The 21100-nt window shown below is 46.7% G+C and overlaps 1 protein-coding gene across 1 annotated transcript in view; it reads left to right on the forward strand.

Moving 5' to 3' along the window:
- The first annotated feature begins 4036 nt into the window (after positions 1-4036).
- EXTL1 (exostosin like glycosyltransferase 1) overlaps positions 4037-21100 on the forward strand; it is a 36113-nt gene continuing 19049 nt past the window's right edge. The window contains exons 1-5 of the mRNA XM_044668735.1: positions 4037-5629; positions 13390-13483; positions 15500-15607; positions 18984-19103; positions 20381-20724. Coding sequence (XP_044524670.1) covers positions 4794-5629; positions 13390-13483; positions 15500-15607; positions 18984-19103; positions 20381-20724 — 1502 coding nt within the window. The 5' untranslated portion in view covers positions 4037-4793. The remainder of the gene's footprint in view (positions 5630-13389; positions 13484-15499; positions 15608-18983; positions 19104-20380; positions 20725-21100) is intronic.

Raw genomic sequence — 21100 nt, forward strand, 5'->3', positions numbered from 1 at the left:
CTCTCTCTCTCTCTCTCTCTCTCTCTCTCTCTCTCTCTCTCTCTTTCTTCCTTCCCCTACTTCTTTCAGATGAAATAAAATAATAAAAGTTATAGCCAGTCTCACAATTCTAATGTTACAACATCAATCTATCTATCCTTGGCTTGTTTGTCCCTAGTTGTTTGCATGTTGCCCCCCCCATACTAGGAGCTCCTTGAAAGCAGGGACTGGCTTGCCTTTCTTGATCTCCCCAGAGTTTAGGACAGTGGTGGGGACACAGGAGCTGCTTAATAAATGTTTTTTGTTGGTGTTGAAGGAAAGATCCCAAACAATTAGGGGGAGCAGGAAAAGCTTCTTGGTGTGCCCCATGAATCTAAAATGAAGTATAAAGGCCTAGACCTGGGAGAGCGTGGCTCAGAGGGTCCTCATGAAGTGAGCCCATCAGTAAGAGCTGGCACATGGGCTTTTAGGAGGGGTCTGGGCACTGTTCAGCTCAGCACCATTTGGTGATACCACCTCACCTTCCGCACTCAGGCCTCAAGGGAAACACTTTCCCAACTCAGTCCTGACAAGTCCAGGTATCAGCTAGGCTGAGAGACACCAAGGCTCCACAGAGGGAGTGAGGCCTGAAGGCAGGAGTCCTGTGGGGTGACATTAGAGAGGAAGAAGGGACCTTCCATAATCCACAGTAAGAAAAAATTAATGGGGAAGGGGAGAGGAGACAATACCAGAATTGGCCAGGGGAGTGTAGTGGACTAGAATTCCCTGCCAGTCGGGTTAAATTCTCAGTTCCTTCACTCACTGGTTGTACAATGACAAACAGCATAGCTTAGTGAATAGAGCATTGAACTTGGGGTCAGGAAAACTTGAGTCTGAATTATATATTGGATGTTTACTTAGCTGTGTGACCCTAAGCAAATCTTAACTTCTCTAGGCCCAATTTTCTCATCTGCAAAAAAGATTTAGCCTGGATAATCTCTAAAATCTTCTCCATCTCTAAGGCTATGATCTTAAATCACTCAATCTCTCTGAGCCTCTATTTACCCTTCTGTAAAAGGAAGATGGTGCCTTCCGGTGGGGTATTGTGAGGGAAAAAGTTTGCAAACCTCACATCAATGTGGAAATGGGCATTCTTCCAGGGCCTTCTCTCCCAGCCTCCTCTTCTCCTTTGGGTCCTTGACCACACTTCCTTCTTTGATTTTTTGCTAAACCTAGCCTACTCTTATCTCCCCACATTCTTTTAGTGTTAAATGGACTCTGCTGGCCCTGAATTTATTCACATTGGTTGATATTTGGCTTTTGTGAGTTCTTGGGTCTGATTCCCTTGTCCTGCTTGTGTGTCCCTTTATCCCCAATAACTCCTTTGACACCCTGAGGATGGGGACTATATCTCCATATTAGATTATAACTGGAGTTGTCAACCTGGGCTTTGTGAAATTGTTGGGTCTTTTAAAAAATGTCAGTAACTGAATTTCTATATAGTTCATTTCCTTTGTAATCCTACACATGAATTTTAATTTGATGCATTAAAGGAGTCCATAGGCTTCACTAGACTGCCCAAGGGATCCATGACACAAAAAAGGTAAAGAACCTCTGGATTAGGGGCTCCCTGAGAGTAAGGAGGTTGCCTGAGGTTTGAGGAAGGAGACACAGAGGAACTGTTGATAGCAGACTGAGCAAGAACTAGAAACCAGACCAAGGTCCTCACCACTGTACTATGTTGCTTTCCTGTTCCTGAGAGAGCTGAATGATAAGGACTCATTTCCCTTTAGCTGAGCCCAATGGTGGTAGAGAGGAAAACATAATCGACACGTATTTATTAAACTCATTTCAGGCAATGGGTTTACGGAGACAAAAATGAAAGATTCCCTGCCTCAGCAGAGAAGTATACATATTAGACAACCAGGGAACGTTTATTAAGTATCTGCTATGTGCCAAGCAAAAGACAATCTGCCCTCAAGGAGCTCATAGTCTAATGGGGGAGACAACTAGCAAACAAAAATGTACTAGCAAGCTATAGAGAGGATAAATGGGAAATAATTAACAGAGGAATGAAGAGGGGTTGGGGAAGGTTTCCTATAGAAGGATGGAGTTGAGATGGGACTTAAAGAAAACCAGGAAGGTCAGTGGTTAGAGTAGAGGAGGGAGAGAGTTCCAGGCTCCAGGAATTAGCCAGAGAGAATGCTCAGAGCCCAGATGTGGACTTATCTTTTTCTTGGAACAGCCAGGAGGCCAATGTCACTGGATTGAAAAATGCATGGTAGGGAGAAAGGTGTAAGGAGAATGGAAAGGGAGGAGGTGCCTTGGTTTTGTGTTTGCTCCTGGTGGCAATAAGAAGCCACTGCAGTTTTTTGATTGTATATAGCTGTGGAGGGGAGGCTGGAGGAGGGGGAATAGGGAGGCAAATTTAGACTTTAAGGAAATCAATTTAGAGGGTGGATTGGAGTGGAGGGAGACAGGAGGCAGGGAAATCCATCAGGAGGTTACTGAAATAGTCCAGGCTTGAGGTGACAGCCTGCCCCATTGTGGTGGAGGCAGTGTCAGAGGAGAGAAGGGGAAGTATTGGAGAGATAGCGCAGAGGTGGAATCAATAGGCCAGGGCAATCGATTGGATATGGAGTTGGGGGGAAGGACGAGATAGTGGGAAATCTAGGAGGACTTCTAGGTTGGGAGCAGAAGGGTCTAGGAAGATGGGGCTGTCCTCAGCAATAATAAGGAAGGCAGAAAGTGGGGGAGGGTTAGGAGAAAGGTAATGAGTTCTGTTTTGGACAAATGTATCTGTCCATAGGTATATACAAAATTGATAGACCAGGGCAGCACCCTGGATTGAAAGCCAGGTCTAGAGACAGGAGGTCCTGGGTTCAAATGTGACCTCAGACACTTCCTGACTGTGAGACCCTGGACAAGTCACTTACCCAAATGCCTAGCCCTTGCTGCTCTTCTGCCTAGGAATCCATACGATTTAAGGCAGAAAGTGAAGTTAAAAAAAAAAAAAAAAAGACAAGTGATGTGAAGGAGAAGGGCACTAGGAGCTGAGGGAATCAGGGCATCCTTTTGGAGCCCGAGCTCCGTATTTGACGGACACTAGGGATTTGAGGGGGCCGTGGTGATGAAAGCGTGCATTACCGTCCTTGTAGTGCTGAGTTTGAGCAAGAGACTCCTCTCGGCTCCTCAGTACTTGTGCGGCCTTGACCAAGTGCGTTAACCTCGTTGAATCTCAGTTTCCTCTTTCGTAAAATGATCACCTTATGTGATTTCTAAGGTCCCTGCCAGTTCTCAGTTCTCTGATCCTCCGTGGAGGGAGGGAGGGAGCAGGCTGTTCCCATACGAGTACTAAAGCCAGCTCAGGCCAAGTCTAGGGACGGACAGGAGTGGACAGCGCTCTCCCTGGGGGGTCAGAGGGCTGGTCTGGAAGGGGTTACTCGAAGGCTCCGCCTCTCTGGATGCAGAGCCAATCAGGACAGCGCAGGAGGAGCTGGGTGGGCGCTCCGAGAGGGGGTGCGCTTTAGACGGAAGCGCAGCTGCTGAGCGGTCAGAGGGGCTCGGAGCCCGGGGACACTAGCAGGGGACAGCCGAGCAGCAGCCAGAGTCGGGGACTAGCCGGGCGAGCACCTGGACGCGGGCAGACGGCGGCGGCGGCGGTGGTGGCGGCGGTGGCGGTGGCGGCTCCAGTGGGGTTCTAGAGCTAGAGCCCGAGAGATTCCGGCAGTCTGTGAAGGGGCAGCGGAGGTGGCGCCGAACCTGCCAGAGAGAACCGAGGCGGCGGAGGCGAACTCGGCGGCGAGAGGAAGCGCTCCCTAGGGAGAGGGGACCTCCCTGAGGACAGGGAGGAAAAGAGGGACCCGGCCCGGGTTGGAGGGCAGGGGTGTGGGTCGCCGTCAGGCGGAGCGGGGTCACTGGCACTCACTCTCTCCCCAGGAGCCGTCCTGCTAGTCTCTATTGTGGTTGGGTAGTTGCCCGATCCACCCCCGAGGTGGGCATTCCTGGAGCTGTAGGGAAGTGTGAGCATCGCTCCGCTCGTACTGTGGTCGGGCCCCGTGGACCCAGTGGTCACAGAGGTGGTAAAGGCAGCGCACACTGGAAGGAGAGAATCTGATATTGCCTCCAATGGGAATCCCCCTGCTATTCCCCTCCCTGAGAGCCCTGGATCTGAGAGTTCTGGGTAGAGCCTGCCCTGGCAGAGGGTTCTGCTCCCCGTGCTGGAGACTCTCCGCTCCTCATGGCCCAGAAGGAAACCTTCTCCCCAAATGAAGAAAAGCTAAGGGGAAATCAAAGAGTTAGAGTCCCACCTCAACCAGTGCTTGACCTTGGGCAAGTCTGAACTTCTCTAAGCCTTTTTTCCCTCCTCTGTACAATAAGAGGGACTGAATTAGATGATCGCTGGGGTCCTTCAAATATTTGGATTCTTTGAGGGAGGAGAACTGTGCCCATTGCCTTCTGTGTACTCTCGGGCATGACCTGTAGAATTAACCTGTTGGCTCTGTTCTCTTCCCATCCCAGTCATCCCCAACTGACTCTGTTCCTGTTCAAAGTTGAGTGGTATCAGATAGGGCAGGCACCCAGGGATCTGGGGGGTAGTGGAAACAAAAGGCATATCGTTCAGTCCCTGAGACCAAGGCAGCAGAGTTCTCTGCCAAAAGGAATAGGAAGATAAGAATGGAAGACTGGATTGGAGCAGGCCCCTTCAGGTAGAGATTGGGAGGAAAACGAACATTCCTCTTCTTTCCTTTCCACCTCTGTGACACCCCATCATTGCACAGCATCCCTCTTTCTTGCACGTCTTCCCACCTGATCCCAGGTAGCCTAATGGACATATGCAGTCCAGGAGAAGGAAATACCTTTGGTTGATACTTTCAGCCTCCTGGCTCCTCCTTGTCCTCTTAGGGGCTCCTCGTCTCCGACAGCTTGCCATCCCCCCGGGCCTGAGACCCAGGACGCTGACCAGCTGGCCCCGATGGCTGGATCAGGAGCTTCTACCAAATTTTGTGGAGCCTGAGGAGCTGACCAAAGACCCCTGCCCACCCTCCTGTAGTACCCACCAGTGGCAGAGGCAGAGGCCTGGCTGCCTCATGGAGACATGCTTTGACACTTCCAGATGCCAGAGCCAAGGCTTCAAGGTGTTTGTATACCCTGTAGGGCTGACCCAGCCCATCTCTGAAATTCACCATAAAGTCCTGGCTTCCATCGAGGGATCCGGCTACCACACGGCCAACCCTGAGGAGGCTTGTCTCTTTGTCCTCCCAGGGGATGCCCTGAGCCCCCAGCTGCTACCACTGTGGAATGGAGGGCAGAATCATCTCATTTTCCATCTCCACCCAGGCTCTTGGCCTGATCTGGGCTTTGATTCGGGGCAGGCCATGTTGGCCAGAGCCAGTCCCAAACCGGAGACATTAAGGCTTGGCTTTGATGTTGCCCTCCCACTCTTTCCCCAGAGTTACCCACAGAGGGGTGGGAGTAGAGGCCAACTGGCCCATCTTATTCCCTCTCCTGGAGAGGACCTGCTGGCCTTTGAAGGCCAGGCAGACACGTGGGTCACTGGCTCTTCCAACCACCTGGACCAGAATAATATTTTGATCATCAGTGATCACCATGGTGAGGCCAGCAAACAACACAGAGATGGGCCGTGTAAACAGGACCACGACACTGATCAGTAAGTCCTGTCTCCCCTTTCACCTCTCATATTCTTCTTGTATATCCTAAGGAGCCACAGGGGGGAAAAGGAGATTGGAGGGAGGAAAATGGGACCAGGAGAGAAGCTATTGGGACATAACGCAGAAGGATATTGGGAAAGAGTGATGAGAACCCTGGACATGTCAGGGAACCAAGGTTAGAATCTTTAAATAGTAACTTTGTATCTGTGTGATTTGGGGCAAATTTCTTTCCTTCTCTGGACTTCTCTTTACCCAGCTGTAAAATAATTGAATTTGAGCATCTCCAAAGTCTTTTTTCCCAGTCTCAGTTCTATGCTCCTATGACTTAATTGAGTTTAGTGAGACCTCAAGAGGTGTGACCAAAAGGACAGATTCCAGACTCTGTCAATTCAATTGAACAAATATTTACAGACTGCTATGCTAAGAACTGGGGGAGATACAAAGATGAATAGTTCTCTCAGAGAATTCATAGAACTTAATGGTTCCCCCCTGGACTTTAAAAACAAGAGAAATCTTTATTTTATTTCACCCTTAGACTACTACCTCCCTACCCCACCCCCACCTCAATATCTCATTTCCTCATGATTCATATCTATAAAGAGGTGAGGGAATGTTTGGGGTGGCCTCTAAAAACTCAGGGTTAAATGTTTGGAATCTTGAGCTCTTCTAGGCATGAAAGCCTAATATTCTGATCCTGCCCTTCCACACTCCTGAGGAATGGGGGACTCCAAGCAGACCACCTCCTTCCTCAAGGAATATAAAAATGGATTTAAGGATCATCTTCCCTTCCTTTACCAGGGGAAACTGAGGTGTAAAAAAGGAAAGTAGCTTGCCTGGGGAGACCTTTCCAAGTATCCCCAAGCATGTTAAAGAAGGAAGGATGCATTCTTCCAACTGGTAGGAATCTTTATCTTGTTCAAGTACCTCTCTCATTTTACATATGAGGAGACTGAAGCCTGGATAGATGACACTAGTAAACGGCAGGGCCAGAATTTGAACCCAGGACTCTGGAATCTTCTCATCCAAAGTCCAGTGTTGTTTCCACGATGCCAAGATCTCCACTAGAACTGATCCTCAGTCCAACCTGAACCTTTGGAGTGGATAAGAATAAGAGGAGGGAAGGGTCTTTCCAACCTAGCCCATTCCTGCTCCAGCTGTCAGAGAGAGATCTGAATAACTTTCTAGAAGGGATTCTTCAGTTTCATTGTTGTCCATGTGCCAAATGCAAGATACCCTAAGCTTGAAGGAATGATTTGCCTTAGAAAGTAGCAAGATCTCCCTTTGGGGGTCTCCAAGCAGTGACTGGATGGGCACTTATTATAAAGAGTATTCTTTTTTCAACTAGAGGTTGGACTAGATGACTGTTTCCATCTCCTAAAGTTCTGTGATCCTATAAGCTTCAGAGGATCATCTTGGCAACCAGTCAGAAACCAACATTTGGTCAATAGTGTTGACAGCGTTATGGGAAGAGCAAAGGATTTGGAATCAGGAGGTCTGGGCTTAAATCCCAGCTATGTGACTCTGGGCAAATCACTTTGTCTCTGGGAGCCTCAGTTTCTTTATCTGTAAAATGGGGATAATAATAATACTTGCATTACTTACCTTGTAAGTCTGTGAGAAAAATGTTTTGTAAATAGCAGATGGATATAAAAATGTGAGGGGTTGGTATGACCAAATACTTACTTATTATGTGCTGGGCTCTTTGCCAGCCCCTTGGAGATACTGAAAAGTATAAGACATGAAAAAAAAGGAAAATGAAGTAGATCTGGGGGCTTTAGTGGAGTGCAAACTCTATAGGAGTCAGCAGTGTGACGGAGAGTCAAAAAAAGCCAGTGGGATCTTGGACTTTGTGAGGAGAGGCGTGATGGCCCCTCTGACCTTTGTCATGAGCCAACATCTGGAGTATGTGTTCAGTTCTGGGCACAGTTTAAGAAGGACGTTGACAAGCTAGAGAGTATCCATAGGAGGGCAATCTTGTGGTGAAAGACCATGTGTCTGGATCCACTGGAGGAACTGGGCATGTTTCATTTGGAGAAGAGAAGATGAAAGAGACTGGTAAGGGCTGAAAAGAAGGAAGAAACAGTCAAAGATGAAAAGATGGGAGCCTAGGTACATGGCGGGGCCATTGACAGGGTAGTGAAATTAGCAGGAGGAAATTATTTTGGGGAAAGGAAAGAGAATTGAGTTCATTTTAGGACACACTGAATTTAATGTGCCCAAGGGCCATGCAGGTGGGGCTGTCTAATAGGCAGCTGAATGTGTGGGTCTACAGTCATAGTAATGGTAAGAACTCGCATTTTTAATAGCTTAGGGAGAGAGGTCAGTGCTGGAAGTCATCCTTAATTGAGGTGGAGCTCAACTAAAATAAAAATAAGAGCTCTGTGTTGGAAAAAGTAGAGAGTGAGAAGGGCCATCATATGGTAGATGAGGGATTGGATTTGTTCTGAGGCAAAACTAGAAGCCATGTGAAAATTATGGAAAGGCAGATCTTATCTTAATGTGTGGAAGAAAACTTTCTGTTAATTAGAATTGTCCCCAAGTGGAATGAGCTGCTTCAGGAAGGCAATAAAGGAGGTGGGGGAAGCAGGGAGCAGCTAGGTGGCTCAGTGGATAGAGGGCCAAGCCTGGAGTTGGAAGGACCTGGGTTCAAATCTGGATTCAGATACTTCCTAGCTGTGTGACCCTGGACAAGTCACTTAACCCCAGTTGCCTAGCTCTTGTCACTCTTCTGCCTTCGAACAGATACTAAGGCAGAAAGTAAGGGTTAAAAAAAGAAGAAGAAGAAGGCAATAAGGGGCCTCATTGCTGGAGGTCTGTAAAGAGAGGCTGAATAAGCATTTATTGGATATGTTGTAAACCCCTGTCACATCTCTAGGCCTGGCTCTCAATCCCTTGAACTACCCAAGCTGCCTTGAGCCAGATGATTTCTGAGATGCCCTCCAGCTCTGAAATTGTATGCCTTTGAGAGGAGGAAGGGCCAAGGATAGATCCTCTGGGAATGTCCACATTTGTGATATTCCTACTGGCAGAGTTGGAAGAATCAGTAAAGAGTCCGAGAAATAGGAGGAAAACAAAATAGTTTGTTTTTAGAGAAGCCAAGAAAGGAGATAGATAAGGGAAGTGGCCTCAAGTGGTTGATAAAATGCTCTATTTAAAGTCAGGAAGACCTGGGTACAGATTCTACTTCCAATACTAACTCAGTGACCACAGAAATTACTTAATCACTTCCCTGGTACTCTGTTTCCTCCTGTAAAATGAAGAAGTTGGGATTTTTCAGGATTCTTGGAATTCGGGACTTCTTAACCTGAGATCTGTGAAATGAATAAGCTTTTCAAAATAATGGACATACTTTATAATCCGAAGCATTTGCTTTTATACCTTGAAATATAATTCTAGGAGGGGGCCTAAAAGCTTTACTGGCCTGCTGAAGGAATCTCTGAAACACAAAAATGGTTAAGAATCCCTGGGTGAGACTCGGAAAGCACTTCCTTGGGGGTTGATGGCTCAGACTTGGAGTTGGAACCTAAGGGAGGCCACAGAAGAATGAGGATTTTTGCAGAAAAGAAAGGCCTCCATTTTACTTGGGAAGGCAGAGATGATTACCCACTCCTGGGGCAGGAAGATGGCTAAGCAGTCAGTCCTTGGAGCCTCTTAAAGGCTAACGTGTAAGGGAAGGGTTTAATTCATGCCTCACTTGGGGTCACTTGAGGACTCTGGGGATGGTGGCTCTCCCCTGAGGATGAGGCCAGACTTGAACCTGGCAAACCCGAAGTACCTCCCTCTTTCCCCCCTCCCCTGTCCTCCCTACTCCTCCCTCTATTCAAGTAATAGAGCCCAGCTATTCTGGGCTCCCCATCTCTCCCCCAGGAATTCATCAAGGGGCCAAGTGACCACAGGGCTGTGGCTATTTAGGATCAGGTTCAGTTAAAGGGCCCTGATGCCTTGTAGATGGCAAGGAGGGGAGTTCATCAGGTCCTGAAATCCCACCTCCTCCAGGAAGCCTGCCCAACTCACTTGAAGAACAGTCAAGGTTACTCTCCTGAATCAGAGCCACATGCCAGCCCCGTCCAAGATTCTAATGGAGTCATGGGAGGGGGTACTGTCATGTTTAGTGATTAGGGACATCCTCAAACAATTTCTGCTGTTGTTACTAACCCATCATGGTTCTATGGACCAATATAGCTAGACTGTTATTGGAGTGTTGGTGGGTAAGAAGTTAGATCAGTTTATTCCCTTCTGAGAAAAGTCATAGGCAAAGGCCTTACAACATAGAATGTCAGAGCTGGGAAGGGGAAGGGAACAAGCATTTATTAAGCATTTACTCTGTGCCAAACACTGTGCTAAGTGCTTTACAATATTATCTCATTTGAACCTCACAACACCCCTGGGGTCTCTACTATACAGTTGAGGAAACTGAGGCAGGCAGAAGTTAGGTGACTTGCCCAGAGTTGCATACTAGCAAATGCCTGAAGCTGGATTTGAACGCAAGTCTTCCTGACTTCAGAAGGCCTAGCTCTCTATCCAATGTGCTTAGAGCTGGAAAAGATGTTGTCAGAGGTAGAAAAGATGTTAGAATAGAGTGGCAGAACTGGGATGGTCTTCAGAAAACAGGACCAGAGATCTAGAACTGAAAGGGACCGCAGAGGCCATTTAGTCTACCCCCTCTCCTTTTACAGATGAGGAAACTGAGGCCCAGGGAGGCTAAGTGACTTGCTAAACATCATGCACAAGTAGTAAATGTTGAAGGTGGGATTTGAAACCAAATATTCTAATGCTAGGGACAATATTCTTTTCACTGTACTGTATTGTATATAGAAACCACAAAGAATGTCAAAGGAAAAAATTACAGAGTCCAGAATGTCAGAGCTGGGAGGAATCTTAGAACCCAGAATATCAGAACTGGGAGGGAGCTTAAAATCAAGAATGTCAGAGTTATAAGGGGCCTTAGAACCCAGAGTGTCAGAGCTGGGAGGGAGCTTAGAACAGAGAATATCAGAGCTGGGAGGGAGCTTAAAATCAAGAATGGCAGAGTTATTGGGGGCAGCTGGGTGGCTCAGTGGATTGAGAGCCAGGCCTAGAGATGGGAGGTCCTGGGTTCAAATCTGACCTCAGCCACTTCCCAGCCATGTGACCCTGGGCAAGTCACTTGACCCCCATTGCCTACCCATACCACTCTTCTGCCTTGGAGCCAATACACAGTATTGACTCCAAGACGGAAGGTAAGGGTTAAAAAAAAATAGAATGGCAGAGTTATGAGGGGCCTTAGAACCCAGAGTGTCAGAGCTGGGAGGGAGCTTAGAACCCAGAGTGTCAGAGCTGGGAGGGAGCTTAGAACCCAGAGTGTCAGAGCTGGGATGGAGCTTAGAACCCAGAATGTCAGAGCTGGGAAGGAGCTTAGAATCCAAAATGTCAGTTAGAAGGGGCCTTAGAACCCAGAATGTCAGAGCTGGGGGGATCCTTGGAACATAAAATACCAGGTGATAGCTTTATCTCAGGAGTGATAGTGTAGCAGACAGAACGCCAGCCTTGGAATCAGGAAGACCTAGGTCCAAGACCCCTCTGTGACATATTTGTCTCTATGACCCTGGATGAGTGGCCTCTCAATGCCCCAGATAGCTCTCAAATTTCAAGTTTCAGAGGAGTTTCTCTCTACTAGGAATTCCCTACAGTAATGAAGTCTCAGATCAGAGCCTTTTTATTTCCTTCAAGTTTTCAGAGAAGCTTCCTTGGGTTGGTCTTCCTGTGGGACTGGGCCTGTAATGATATCGGTGGTCTGTGCCTCAGTTTCCCTGAAGCCAAGAGGCAACAGGCCAGAGCCCAATAGGCAGCACAGGATGCCAATGTAATCTGAACCCACCTCCAGGAACTGCCTGGGTAAATAAGCTTTAGGCACAGAAAGAGCCAATTCACCGCCCTGTCTCCCTCCTCTTCCCCCTGCTCCCAGCCCAGCCTCATTTTCCACTTAGCACTAGGCTTGGTGGGTCCTAGAGCTCTTGGGAGGAGCTGATGGGGGTGGGTGGGGGCCTGCCCCTAGCAAGCCCTCGGACCTGTTTCACAACCTCCAGAAGGGACGCAATGAGTCGTGGCTGCCAAAACAGGTTTTTCTCAAGAGGGTGGGGCTGACGGGGCAGACTCTTTCCCGAGGGCCCCCCCCCAACCCCAATTGAGGCTCTTCCCTCTCTCTGTCCCTGCTCACTGGGTATCAGCCTGGAGTTGTTGGTAGTCAATGGGACCAGCATTTTTGCTGCCTCTCATACATCTTATTCTTTTTTGATGTAGGGATTCTGGACCCTCTCTTTCTCCTGTAGACAAATAATGGTGCTCTAAAAACTTCCTACTTTAGACTTTGAAGTCTGAAGACCTGAGTTCAGATCCTGACTTCACCCTGCTAGCTAGGTAACCTTGGACACGTTCATCTCCAGGCCTGAGCTTTCTCTCTATAAAATGAAAATGTTGGAGTAAGACCCTTCCAACTCTAAATTCTAGGATCTGATATTTGCTGGCTGTGTGATCTTTGGACTGGTCCCTACTTGTCTGTGAGCCTTAGTTTCCTTGTCTTTGAAATGGGGATAAGGGTCTTTGAAATACCCACCTCACAGCGATATTGAGAAAAATGGTCTCTGAGACTTAAAGCATCGTAGAAATAGATTTCTATAGTGACTGGAAAACTGAGGGAGCTGTGGGGGATGCCAGGATGGCTAGAAAAGCCTGGAACAAGTCATGGATGCCCAGACCTAGTCGGGTGCAGGGCAAGATCGGAGAGTTTGTCCTGGCTCAAGGGAATCTAGTTTGGTTCAGCCCAGCCTGGTTCTCCTCTGGTCTTTGGGGACAGCCGAACCTGAGCAGCCTACGTGACTCACCTCCCCGCCTTCCATGTGTCTGCCTGGATGTTGGCAGTCCCTGTGGCCAAAGGGGTTGAGTTCCTGGGACCTCCCTGGATTCCTGAATAATTTCTGGGTGCTCATCTCAGACCTTCGAGGGGGGAGATGCTGAGCCCAGGGGAGGGCAGGCCGTGGGTGGGGTGGCCTGCCCCCTCCACACACACACACACACACACACACACACACACACACACCCTTGTAGCGTGGGGAGCCCAGGGAACAGAGTGGGCCTGTGTGAGCAACACAGACTTCTTGTGTGGTTGCTGAGCCGGGGGGTTGGGGAAAGTTAGGGATAGGCAGGGGTTGGGAGGAGGGAGTGTACCCTCAGCCTCCACACAGAAAGGCCTTTCATAGGTTTGGGCTGTTGGGGAGTGGGAGAGCCACAGGCTGGCCTGGAGGATAACGAATGGTTCCTCAGGTGAAAGGGTGGGGTGTCTATGGGTGGGTATGTAAATATATATGGAGAAAGAGAGAGAGAGAGAGAGAGAGAGAGAGAGAGAGAGAGAGAGAGAGTTAGTTGTGTGAAGTCAGTGTATGGTGGTAAAGCTGTGCACATTTGTGGCTGTGTCTGGTGGGTGTGCATGTGTGTGAGCTCTGTGTTCATGTCTTTGAGTCAGCGACCGGTGTAAGAGTTTCCTTGGGGGGTGGTCATTTGAGGGGGGGTACAGTTCAGATGTCAAGTCAACAAGTTCTTTCCTGAACCTTGATCTCTTGCCCGTTGCTTCAGGGGAGACAGAAGGTCCTCTGTGTGTGGCTCTTCTGAAGTCTGTGTTGTTGGTTTTGGTTTTTTTAAAAGAGGGGGTGCAGGGGTTTGGGTGGTGCTGGGGAGAAGGGGAGGAGGAGGGCCACCTTAGAGACACTCAGTATCTGTCCCTTAGGTCTGAGGATCAGAAACGCCTGTACAACTCTACCTTCTGTTTCATTCCCCCGAACTGCCACCTGGGCTCCTTCCACCTCCTCCAGGCCCTGAAGGTACCATGATGTTCTCCTTTCCCAGCTTAACTCCTTTCCTTCCCCAGTTCTGGGCTCTGTCTTTTGTTCTCACCCCTCACCCACCCCAGAAGCTTCCAGGACTAGAGGTCTTAAAGGATCACATGCTTAATAAGAATCTCCATGCCTTGGTGTCTCCCCAAAGCTGTGGAGTTCTTAGGTGGGGCAAACAAAAACAGCATCCAGAATAAGGGAATAATAGTCCTGCTGTCCTCTGCTCAGGCCAGACCACAACTGGGGGACCACATTTGAGGAAGACTATGGATAAACAGAAGGTCTTTTGGAGGAGATCACCTAGGATGGTGAGAGGATTGGCAAGCATAGTGGAAGGATTATATGAGGGAGCTTGGAAGAGAGGGCTTAGCTTTGGGTTTAGGTGTCTGTTCAAGTAGCTGAAGGGAAGAGGGATGAGAGTTGGGCTGCTTGGCCACAGAGGGAAGACTAGAAATGATGGTGGTGGAAGATTTTTTAAATTATGATTTTATCTTATCTTTTTTTTTGGTCTTACCAATTAGATGTAATAAATTTCCACATCTATTTTCTGAAGTTATGTGATCCAAATGGTCTCTCTCCCTCCTCCTTCCCCCATCCCAGAGATGACAAACAATTCAATCTGGGTTATACATGTATTGTCATGCAAAACATATTTTCATATTATTCATTAGTAAGTGACTAATCTCATAAAACCAAAACCCCCAAGTAAAACCCAAATAAACATGTGAAAAATCCCATGCTTCCATCTGCATTCCAACTCCATCAGTTCTTTTCTCTGGAAGTGGATAGCATTCTTTGTCCTAAGTCCTTCAGAATTGTATTGCTGAGAGTAGCTGAGTCTATCACATTTGATGGTTCCACAATATTGTTGTTACTTCATATAGTGTTTTCCTGGTTCTGCTTATTTTGCTCTGCATCAGTTCACATAGGTCTTTTCAGTTCTTTCTGAATCATCCTGTTCATCATTCCTTACAGTATTCCATCACCATCATATACCACAATTTGTTCAGCCTTTCCCCAATTTAGGGGCCACCCCTTTAGTTTCAAGTTCTTTGGGTGGTGGAAGATTTGGAGTGATGGTTTTTACCTCAATCAACAGAAAAGATTGCTAACAAGTGGGGTTGCCTTTGGAGGTGTAGTAAGTTCCCTGTCATTGGAGAAGCCCAAGCTTCTCCAATTTGTTGGTGTTTCTAGAATTTAAAGCCATAAGGGGTCTTAGAGATGATACAGGCCAACCCAGTCATTTTATGAGTCAGAAAACTAAGACCTCAGAGAATTTGTTGACTTACCCAAGGTTGCATAGGTAGTTAGTAGCACACCTAGGACCAGAATCCATCTCTTGATGTTGGTTTCTATTCCTGCCTCTTGCTTATATTGTGTATGCTATTGTTGTTTCTAGGAAGGGGTGAACTAAATGCCTTCTGAGAAGTCTTCTAACTAAAATTTTGAGTGTTTGGCTATAAGCTGAGGCTAGACCTGAAAAATGCTGGACCCTAGAAAGAACTGGGTGCCTGACATTCCTGCCTAAGCACTGACCACCCTCTCACTTGTCTAGGGCAGTGATAGGCAAACTATGGCCCACGGCCACATGAGGGGGGCCCTGAAATGTTCTATCCTGCCTGGTGACATTATTCCTAATCTGACCAATACAATGAGTAGGATACAATGCAATGAAACTTCGAAAGAGTTGCCTTAGAAACAGACTGACAGATGAACATTTCCTTTCCTTTGGCCCCCTCTTTAAAAAGTTTGCCCATCACTGGTCTAGAGACATTATGAAGCCATTCAGTAGAACTACAGAAGACTTTGGAGGAATCTTGGTCCTTCCCAAACCCTTTCCCTCTTGTCCTTGTTCTTTGATCAATAACACACTGGCTGGACCCTCTATATGGGCTATCCTGCCCCTCTTTCTTCTTTGACATTATCACAGTGATGTCAGCAGAGTCTGGTCCAAGAACCTTGGGCTTTTCTGATAACATTCCCCTTTCCTGCTTTCCTTTCCAGGCAGGATGCATCCCTGTGCTACTGAGCAGCGGCTGGGAGCTCCCCTTCTCTGAGGTCATTGACTGGGGCACTGCGACCATCAAGATTGATGAGAGGCACCTGCTCCAGGTATTGGGAGCCTGGGGCTGGGAGAGGCTGGCTTCCCCAGAGACATATGGGAGAATGGGAGACACAGACAACCCGACTCAGAGTCTGATGTCTCACTCCCATCACAACTATTTTCCAAGAACCAGATACTGGAAGGCTCCCTCCTTTCCCTAGAGCACTCCTAGGATCAAACACTTGGACATAGAAGGACAAAGGCAGAGTCACTTAGCCCGGTGGAGTCAAACTCAAATAGAAACCAGGAACAACTAAACTATACAATAAAAGCAACTAAACTATACATAAGGACCCCACCTGCAGCATATTGACTTAGAAAATCACATATTAACATTATCTATGTTCTATTATATTTTTGCTATTCTGTTAAATATTTCCCAGTTACATCTTAATCTGTTCCAGGCTGCTTGGGAGTGTTGCTTGTGTTTGATTATCTCTGATTTAGAAGGTATGGAAGAAGCCAAAAGGGAGCTCTGGCCTAGAATCAGAACGCCTGGGCTCTGACTCTGCTATTACTTAAAAAATTTTTAAAGCTATTTCCTTCTGTCTTAATATAATTTCTAAAATAGAAGAGTGGCAAGGGCTAGGCAATTGAGTTAAGTGACTTTTCCATGGTCACACAGCTAGGAAGTATCTGATTTGATTTGAACCCAGGTCCTCCCAACTCCAGCCTGGCATTCTATCACTGTGCTTCTTAGCTGCCCCTATTAATTCAAAATTGAGATGGAAAACTAACAAAACAGATGACTGAGGCAGGACGCAAAGAAATCCTGATAGACTAAAGCAGTGATGGGCAAACTATGGTCCTCAGGCCAGATGCTACCCCTGAAATGTTCTATCCGCTGCTCAACATTATTTCTAATCAGACGAATACAATGAATAGGATACAATACAATGAAACTTTGAAAGAGTTGCCTTAGAAACAGACGGACAGATGAGCATTTCCTTTCCTTTGGCCCCCTCTTTAAAAAGTTTGCCCATCACCGGACTAAAGCATTGGGTCAGATATGATATTATTTTAATTAGATCATAACTAGCATTTGTAACAATACCTTAAGGTTTGCAAAATACTTTATAAATGTTATTGCATTTTCTCCTTCCAACTGCCCTTGGAGGGAGGCACTATTACTACTTTTACTTTATAGATGGGTAAACTGAGGCAGAGAGCATCTGAGTAACTTGCCCAGTTCCTTTAGCTAGATTTGAGCTCAGGACTTTCTGATTCCAGGTCTATTCACTATATCACTTAGCTATGATAAAGAGAAGTCTTCTAGTAGGATCCACAAAAAGAACTTCATAAATATTAGATGGGAGGGAGAGATACAACTAGATAGTAGATTGAAAAAGATCTAGGGGTCTTAGGGGGCCGTAAGCTTAATGTAAGCTAACTGACAGATATAGCAATTAATAAAGCTTAATATGAACTTGGACTTCACTGAAAGAAAACATAAAGTCCAGGACTAGGAAGGGGCTGGTCCAAATGTCCAAACTGACCAGCCTGGTCAGATTCCATCTGCTGTGTTGGGTTTAGTTCTGGGCAGTCCACTTTCAGAAAGGCTAGTGTTTAGCTGGAGAGTGTCCAGAGGAGGACATTCAGGATTGAAGGACCTGGAAGTACTCTACGAGGAGAAGATTTGGTGGGGATATTGGAGTGGTTTTCAAATACTTAAAGGGCTTTAATGTGGAAAAGGAGTTGAGCTTGGTCTGCTTGGCCGCTGAGCTTGTCTCCCCATCAAAAATCTCCAAGCAAAGCTGAATGACTGTTTGTAAGGTAGGTTGTAGCAGGATTCTCATGTAGCTACAGGTTAAACACAGTGACCTCTTAGGTCCTGTGATTGTGTTAGGAAAAGTAATTTCTCTTCCCTCAGTTGCAGTTTTATCTTCTCTAAAATGATATCCAAGATTCTACATCTACCCTTTTGTGGTTCAGTTAATTCTCAATGATCTGTGCTAATGGGGGAACACAATGGCATGGATAAGAGCAAAGCACAGATGATGATTATTTTATTTTATTTTCAAGGTATTTATTCTTTAGTTATTGAGCCAATCATTTAACCCTTAAGCAACATTCTTTTTTTATTGATTTTTTTCCAGATTACACTTTTTATTTTAAAGATTTTTTTAGCAATTACATGTATTAACAAATGTTCACGTAAGTTTTCTGAAGTTACATGATCCAAATTGTCTCCCTCCCTCTCTCTCTTCCTCCCCCGGAGCTGGCAAGTGATTCAATCTGGGTTATGCAGGTTTTAGATGATAATTATTTAGAAGACTGAATTTGGGAATGTGACCATTTTAGCAGGAGATCATTCCTCCTAATTCTGCCTACAGACCCCAGAATGTCAGAGCTGGGAGAGGCCTTAAAACACACAAATATCAGAAGTGGCAGGGCCCTTAGAACCCAGAATGTCATCATTGGGAGAGCCCTTAGAACAGGCAATGTCAGAGACAGGGTAGGGGGTGGGGGAAGGATCTTAAAATAGGAAATATTAAATTTGTAAAAGAATTTAGAAGAGCAAATGTCAGACCTGGAAAGGTCCTTAGAACACAGAACATTAGAGCCAGAGGAGTATTGGATTTGGAGTCTGGAACCTTGGGTTCTAATTCTGTTTCTGACTATTAATTAACTATGTGACCTTAGGAAAATCACTTAGATTCTCTGGTCCTCTGTTTTCTCATTTGTAAAATGGGAATCATAATACTTGTGCTCCCTCTTTTGAGAGGCAATGATAAGGAAAATATTTTGTATACCTTACAACTATATAGAAAAGAGAATCATTGTTGTTAATAATATTCTAGTTTTTGGAGCTCGAAAAGACCTTAGAAAGCATCAGTAAATTTTATACACAGGGAAGATGAGAGCCAAAAAAGAAGCCCATAGAAAAATGTCTTTAGTTTTCCTAAGTTTTTTTTTTTAAGAACCCTTACTTTCCATCTTAGAATCAATACTGTGTATTGGTTCCACAGGAGAAGAGAGGTCAGAGCTAGGCAATGGGGGCTAAGTGACTTGCCCAGGGTCACACAGCTGGGACGTGTCTGAGGCTAGATTTCTGTCCAGGACTTCCTATTTCTAGACCTGGCTCTCTATCCACCAAGCCAACTAGCTGCCTCCAGGTTCCCCAAATTCTTGAGGCTGATGCAATGCAAAGGAGACATCAGGAAGGATGGAATGCACTCGGGGAGGTTGGGAGAGGAAGAGAAGCCAGCCTGGGGCTTACCATTGGCTGTAGAGTATGGAGGCAATGGAGAGCTAGTCCCCAGATGCATTGCCCCTTCATTTCCCTTTGCTGAGCAATTTGGGCCAGAGAGCAGTGATTTGTGAAATGTGTCAGTGATGGATCCCAGCCTGTCCTTCCTTGAGTTCCTCTGTGTTCCTCTTCAGATCAAGCCAGCCCTCCAAGAGCTGCCCCCTGCCCGGGTCCTTGCCCTCCGCCAGCAGACCCAGTTTTTGTGGGATGCCTACTTTTCTTCAGTGGAGAAGATTGTCCACACCACCCTGGAGGTGAGGCCAGACCCCTGACGTGAGTGAGTAACCCTCCTTCTTTTAGCATTGGTTGGAGGGAGAACAGGTCTTACTCATCCCCTTCCTCGGCTGCTTGCCGAGGGATTCTTTGAAAACATTTATTTATTTATTTTAAGACTGAGTATTGGTTCTAAAGTGGAAGAGAGGTAAGGGCTAGGCAATGGGGTTTAAGTGACTTGCCCAGGGTCACCCAGCTAGGAAGTGTCTGAGGCCAGATTTGAACCCAGAACCTCCCATCTCTAGTCCTAGGTCTCGATCCACTGAGCCACCCAGCTGCCCCTGAAAATCTTTATATATATTTATTTATATTTATTAAGAAGTTGTTATCTAAACACTGCTGTAACATATGGACAACCTGTCTGTTTTCTTAGGTCAGTTTCCTTTCTCTGATTTCTCTCTTTAGGATTAAAAGACACGGGACTCCTGCACATACCAGGGGTGACCCTGGGCAAGGCTTTTAGGTTCTCGGTGCCCCGAGGTATAGAGACTACATGCTTGATAGCCGGGGTTCATCTACATTGGTGCCCAGTTTCTTCACTGACAAAATCACAAATGTAGTTAAAATGAAGCAGGTTGCCAGCCGCAGAGCCAGGATTTAAAACCCTTTCCCAGCCAGGCTTTGGCAATTGCTAGCTGGATCTCCTGGGGGAAATTACTTAACCTTTCTGAGGCTCCAGCACCTCCTATTTAAAAGGAGGGAGGGGCAGCTGGGTAGCTCAGTGGAGTGAGAGTCGGGCCTAGAGACAGGAGGTCCTGGGTTCAAACCCGGCCTCAGCCACTTCCCAGCTGTGTGACCCTGGGCAAGTCACTTGACCCCCATTGCCCACCCTTACCAATCTTCCACCTATGAGACAATACACCGAAGTACAAGGGTTTAAAAAAAAAAAGGAACATTTAAAAGGAAGGGACTATTCCTCACACTTGACCGTTAGATGAAGAGATGGATGGACCTGGAGTCAGGAAGACCTGAATTCAAATTTGGCCTCAGACCCTTACAAGTTGTGTGATCCTGGACAATTTGCTTAAGCCTGTTTGCCTCAGTTTCCTCATCTGCCAAATGAGTCAGAGAAGGAAATGGCAAATCAGTCCAGGATCTTTGCCAGGAAAACTCCAGATGGGGTCACGAGGAGTTGGATGTCATTGAGCAACAATAACATTCCTGGCCCTGCCTGCCTCTCCCGGGCTAGTCTGGAGAGGGGCACTTTGTCAGCATCGTGGTGCTGAAGACATGAGAGTTCTTCTGATTTCCCTGGCAGATCATCAGAGACCGGATCTTTAGAGCAGCCGCCCGGCCCTGGCTGCTGTGGAATGCCCCTCCTGGGGGGCTCCTGGCCCTCCCCACCTTCTCCACCCAGCTGGGAGACTTTCCCTTCTATTATCTGCAACGTGGTATGTTTCCCCTGGGGAGATTCCACTGCCATGACTGGACTCCTGGAAGCCCTCCCTGCCCCTGTCACAGGCCTGTAAACATTCCACAGAGGTCTTCTTCTCCAGAGAGACCGTCGTGCCCAGTTTCCCCTGACCCAGAGGCTTTCATAAACACCCGAACCGAAGGGGCAAAGGGGGGGAAGGACGGAGGCTTAGGAGTCGGCGCGCTGGGGTTAGTGTCAGCTCTGACGGTTACTGTGGAGGGGCCTTGGGCAGGCCACCTCGCCGGATCTGAGTTCTCATCTGTAAAATGTAGGGGTTTACGATCCCTTCCCATTCTAAATCTATGATTCTCTGACTTTCTCCAGCCTCAGGGACCACTCTCATAGAGGCATCAAAAATAATATTATAATATACGACACAATATAGTATAATATGATAATATATTATAAAGATATAACATAATATATTATGTGATAATATAATATACAATATGGTATATTATTCTATGATAACATTATAATATAGTGCACAGTATATTATAATATGATAATATAATATACAATATAATATATTATAATAGCATAATATGATAATATAATATATAA

The sequence above is a fragment of the Gracilinanus agilis genome, chromosome 3 (genome assembly GCF_016433145.1).
Source record: "Gracilinanus agilis isolate LMUSP501 chromosome 3, AgileGrace, whole genome shotgun sequence".
Classification (NCBI taxonomy): domain Eukaryota; kingdom Metazoa; phylum Chordata; class Mammalia; order Didelphimorphia; family Didelphidae; genus Gracilinanus; species Gracilinanus agilis.